General features: G+C 40.7%; 2 protein-coding genes across 2 annotated transcripts in view; both read left to right on the top strand.

Annotated features, from left to right (window-relative positions):
- Nucleotides 1-5,531, top strand: part of LOC136608229 (oocyte zinc finger protein XlCOF8.4-like) — a 158,423-nt gene that overhangs the window by 128,484 nt on the left and 24,408 nt on the right. The window lies entirely within an intron of this gene.
- On the top strand, nt 6-4,510 carry LOC136614593 (oocyte zinc finger protein XlCOF8.4-like). Its single transcript, XM_066594125.1, has 3 exons — nt 6-83; nt 2,202-2,307; nt 3,438-4,510. Exons 1-3 carry the CDS (start codon nt 6-8, stop codon nt 4,508-4,510), a joined length of 1,257 nt encoding a protein of 418 aa, XP_066450222.1.

Genomic DNA, 5,531 nt, shown 5'->3' with positions numbered 1-5,531 from the left:
TGAGAATGGACAAAGAGCGGAATGACGTTACCAAAAGAATATTAAACTTCACCTTGGAGATCATCTACCTGCTGACCGGAGAGGTAAGCCATTCTATATTATTGTATTATGTAACAACTAATACTAAGGGAAGAGAAAATCCATTGTAGGAAGTAATAGGAACAATCCAGTGTCCTGTATAACGGCTTCCAGACCTTCCAAGTGAAGGAGAACTAAAGAACTGAACAGCAGAAAATGTGAAGATCGGCCACCAATATGGTCAGTTCTGTATGGTGGGAACCAATGAGCTAATAGTAATGTTGTAGGAGCAATGAGAATGGGAAGTAGGCTCCTTGTAATGAGAAGGAAAGGGCAGGAGCCAGCAGGATAACATGGCCAGAGTTCGGCCTGGAGACTTGGACTTTTGCCTCTCGTTTTACATTTATACAGATTTGTAGACCATTGGCAGCAGGTGGAGCAACGCTGCAGCTAGTCTGTCCTTATATTAGTTCCTTTCTATTCCTTTCTTGGCTATGTTTATCTCTGGTAGGTTTACAGACACTTACTGTTGATTTTTCCAACATCTTCTGCTGGAAGTTTGTTCCAAACCAAACATCTACTACTCCTTTTTTTTTTTTCTGATATTCCTCCTAAGTCGTCTCAGATTATGTCCCATCAGGTTTCCCTTTTCTTTTAGTTCCTCGGTCAGGGGTGTCAAACCTATTTTCACCAGGGAACCAAATCAGCATTATGGTTGCCTTCAAAGTACCCGTTACAAGCCTCATTCACACATTCGCATAATTACGCTCTGTTTTACCTACATATTTTTTACGCACTCCATACTGACTGCCTAGTCCCCATTCATTTGCACTGGGGAATTCAGACATGCATTTTTCATGTTTGTATTTTATGCATGTGAAAAAATTGCAGCATCTCCTCTTTTGGTTTATACTACGGCCCGAAATTGCCTATTAAGGTCAATAGAATTGTGTGAATATGCGCAATACATGTATATTCACTGCGTATTTACACATAAAGGCAGGAGAAATGCCAGAAAGTTCTAAATATGCTGGAAATATGAACAGTTTTGGTTTGTGAAAACCCTGAGTATTTCACAGACTGACACTGTATACGCCTGTGTGAATAAGCCCTAAACATAATTACTCCTTACTGTGGCTATGTGTTGCGACAGGTTTTGGTTTTTGTTCACTGAGATCTGGTTTATGCTAGTGCTGTTTTGATTTTCCTCTCTGCTTTCTCTGGCACTGGTGGGAGTGTTCTGCTACCTGTTGCACCTACTTGGTAATTAGGGATGGCTTTTATTCCTGTCTTGGCTGTGGATTTGTGCTGATTATTCTCAGGCTTCATCTGATGGTTGTTGGAATCAGAGCTGGAACTTGGTCTCCAATTTTTTCCTGCTAATCTCAAGCTAAATACTGTGATTACTGATGTAGTTGTATTCTTAGTTGTTTACTTCTGTCCTAGTTAGGGACAGTGAATGGCATGCATGGGGAGTGTGATTACTAGAGACTATATAGAGCTGAGCCAGTATTGAGTGCCATTGCCATATGCTGCTTCCATCAGTTGGCCAGCTCAAAGTCGGATTACACCTTGTCACCTTGCTTACGACCTTTCACCGTTTTTGTAACCCATCTGTGGACTTTTATCAAGGTATTTTAGTAGATGAGGTCTCCAGAACTGAACACAGTATTTCAGATGTGATCGCATTAGACCTCTATACAGCGGTATCACAATCTCTCACTTTCTATTCAAGATGGGATACTGGGTTCAGCTCCCTACATGTCTCTTTCCATACACAGGATTACATAATAGTAAAGACATCGGGTGAGAATGCAATTCCCAGCGGGATTACAATCTCCCTCTTTTTACTGAGGGAGGAATTCTGGGTTCAGTTCTCTACACGTCTCTTTCCATACACAGGATTACAGAATAGTGAAGAAGACATCGGGTGACGGTACAACTCCCAACAGCCATCTCCATGAGTCAGGAGGATGGAGCAGGAGCCAGAGCCCCATCACAGAGGCTCCTCCTCACTTACCGATACATGAGCAGAAGATCCTAGAACTCACCAACAAGATCACTGAGCTGCTGACTGGAGAGGTGACACTGCTGGGAATGCTGGGTAATTATACAGTAACAGTACTAGAGGAGTCTGGGTAATGACGGTATCATTGTGTTGTCAGGTTCCTATAAGGTGTCAGGATGTCGCTGTCTATTTCTCCATGGAGGAGTGGGAGTATTTAGAAGGACACAAGGATCTGTACAAGGATGTCATGATGGAGAACCACCAGCCTCCGATATCGCAGGGTAAGAAGAGATTTACATATGTAGTGTAGGAAACAAAAAATTAGTATATTTGTCATATTTTTCAGACTATTAGATGCCCTTTTAATCAGAAAAAAAAATGCTATAAACTGTTTGTCACTCAGTTTCTGCAGGTATAAAAATTAAATTACAATCGGTACGTGTAATCAGACAATCGTTCATCAATGATAGACTGCCTGTCTGCTGTGAATGATGGCGGGTGGTCATAAGTGATCCACAACCTGCTCTGCCTCTATTCACTAAGGCTACCTACACACTGCCGAGTGTGATATCTGTCCGTGAAACTCAGCCCAACATCACACTCGCATTCGATGTGACGGCAGATGCAAAGCAGCATCTGGGAAGCAGCGATCCTCTGGTGCGGCTTACAGCCATGTTGTTTAGTTAAAAAAGAAAAAAATTAAATAGTAAATAAAGTGCTTCTTCTGCCTCTGTTTGTCATCTCCGCTCCATCCTGGGCACTTACCAGCAGCCCGTTACAGATCTGCAGACTTTTGTTTTTTGAAATTTGAAGTGTATGAAGCCTTGAGGCTTGTGGAATGTGCAGACCTGCCATAATCACCAACCCAGAAGTGAGGACTCCAACCCCATGCAGAGTTGGGTCTTCTCCGTAAATTAAAAATAAACTGCATATCATAAGAGTCATATTTAGAATTCTTTTTACTTTTGTAGGAGATATTGATATTTACAGTAAAGTAAGCAGTATGTGGTAGGTGTTCTATAAAACCTGCATGAATCGATGCCTCATAAGGCGAAGTACATACAAAGACCGAAATCACATGAATAGTTTTTGTCTCTGTTGAGAAAATATAAAGAAGTGCTTTTTTCCAAGTCTTCCCGGATCCAATTCTGGATAAAACCAAAAGTGTGTTTCCTGCATAATATAAATTCTATACATTTTTGTAGTTAAAAAAAAAAAAAATCACCATATCCTTTTTTTTTTTTTTTAATCGTAACAGACCATCTTTAGATGTTAGGGCCCCTTTAGGCACAGCGAGAATCTCGCGATTCTCACTCGCCGGAGCGAACGAGTTGGTGATGGAAGTTTTTGTACCTTTGTGATTTGAAGAAGAAAAATCACGAAATCCTTTTTTTTTTCTTAATCCTAACAGATAATCCCCCTGAGAACTCGGAAGGAAACTTGATGTTATCGTTTAATTATAAAGTAGAAGATGAAGATCTCATGCAATGCTCTTCAGCAGAAAACCTCATCATCGTTCATGTACAACCACAGCTTGTCAGTACAGATCTGTCATGCAATCCCACTAATCATGAGGAACCTACTCCTGACCAACCACAGCTTGTCAGTACAGATCTGTCATATAATCCCCCTAATCATGAGGAACCTACTCCTGACCAACCACAGTTTATCAGTACAGATCTGTCATACAATCCTCCTAATCATGAGGAACCTTCTCCTGACCAATCACAGCTTGTCAGTACAGATCTGTCGTATAATTCCCCTAATCATGAGGAACCTTCTCCTGACCATTTACAGATTCTTAGCTCACCTACAACTCACAAAGGGGGTAAAAAGTTTCAGTGTGGTGAATGTGGAAAACAGTTTTCAAGAAGATCAGGTCTTTCAACACACACAAGAGTGCACACAGGGGAGAAGCCGTACTCTTGTTCACACTGTGGGAAATGTTTTGCATATAGATCACCTTTTATTGCACATGAGAGAAGTCACACAGGAGAGAAGCTGCATTCATGTTCAGAATGTGGTAAACTTTTTACCCGGAAATCAGAACTTGTTATACATGAGAGAATTCACACAGGAGAGAAGCCGCATTCATGTTTAGAATGTGGGAAATGTTTCATCCAGAAATCTGATCTTCTTATACATGAGAGAAGTCACACAGGAGAGAAGCCATTTTCATGTTCTGAATGCGGGAAATCTTTTATCCAAAAATCAGATCTTGTTAGACATCAGAGAATTCACACAGGAGAGAAGTCCTTTTTATGTTCAGAATGTGGGAAATGTTTCATCCAAAAATCATATCTCATAACACATCAGAGAATTCACACAGGAGAGAAACCCTATTCATGTTCAGAATGTGGGAAACGTTTTACAGTGAAATCAAGTCTTATTGTTCATCAGAGAAGTCACACAAGAGGGAAGCCTTCTGTTCATAATACGGGAAATGTTTTAGTACTCATACCAAATATAGGTAATATCAAATAATTCATACAAGGAAGCTGTTTTGATTTCTATGTGGAAAACCTTTTACAAGGAAACCAGATTCATATCTGTAATGTGAAAAATGCTGAAAATTTTTTTTTAACGCATCAAGTTTTGTCTTCCTTTAGATCAATTCTGCAGAATGATGTTTAACTGGATATTAAAATTATTCAACCGCCATTACAAGTTACGGAAAATGACCGTATACTTACCAATGTACTGATACAAGAGAGTAGGTAGAAGTACGACAGCCCCCAGCATGCAGACAGCCAGACTGCTATATGGAGGAGCATTATACAGGTGTATGGACTGATGAACAACAACTCACACCTTGTAAGCATGCAGGGTGCACTACATGTTCTAGGTGGCCTGACACCCTTTGTATGTTATGTCTGTGAGCTAGTATAGCACTAAGTAGCCGCCGCCCCCCGCCCCACCCCCCTCTGCATGTTGAGGGATGTGGTGCTTCTACCTGCCCTCTTGTATTAGTACATTGGTAAGTATATGGCCATATTCTAGTTTTTTTTTTTATTGTCTGTATATATTCCCTTTTTATGTATATTTTGATTCCCATTACAAGTTAGGTTTAGGCCGGGCTCACATTAGACCTGCGAATGATCATAAAAACTAGTTGTGTATGGTCGCGGTTTTCAACACGGACGTATGTGGATATACTGCGTATCGTCTGATTGCAAAAACAAGCACAAAAATGCCATATGTGAGTTTTGTGCGATGCATATATAACGCAAACGAATTCCATTCTTCTAAGTGGATTTATTCACATTTTTTTTTCCCCCTCACGCTGCGAGGAAAAGTGCCTATTTTATTTTTGGGCGTTCCCGCAGGATGGGTCACCTATTATTTCCTATGGGACCTTGGGAAAAAAAATGCATGGCACTCGTATGCCATGTGATGTGCATGTGGTTTTTCCCTAAAGTATGTAGGAAACACTGGCGATTCTTTCACGCTCCTCTGGATGTTCCATTCGGAGCCTTTGTCACTGAAGTCTGTTATAATACAAGAA

Source organism: Eleutherodactylus coqui, chromosome 1 (assembly GCF_035609145.1).
Source record: "Eleutherodactylus coqui strain aEleCoq1 chromosome 1, aEleCoq1.hap1, whole genome shotgun sequence".
In the NCBI taxonomy this organism is placed as follows: Eukaryota; Metazoa; Chordata; class Amphibia; order Anura; family Eleutherodactylidae; genus Eleutherodactylus; species Eleutherodactylus coqui.
Note: the sequence above shows the minus strand (reverse complement) of the source record. Positions and strands in the feature narration are given on the sequence as shown.

Excerpts from the sequence above, each read along its gene's own strand:
- LOC136614593 (XM_066594125.1), top strand. The coding sequence starts at position 6 with ATGGACAAAGAGCGGAATGACGTTACCAAAAGAATATTAAACTTCACC. Across the intron at positions 84-2,201 it reads TCTACCTGCTGACCGGAGAG|GATGTCGCTGTCTATTTCTC; the intron begins GTAAGCCATTCT and ends ATAAGGTGTCAG. Across the intron at positions 2,308-3,437 it reads CCAGCCTCCGATATCGCAGG|ATAATCCCCCTGAGAACTCG; the intron begins GTAAGAAGAGAT and ends TAATCCTAACAG.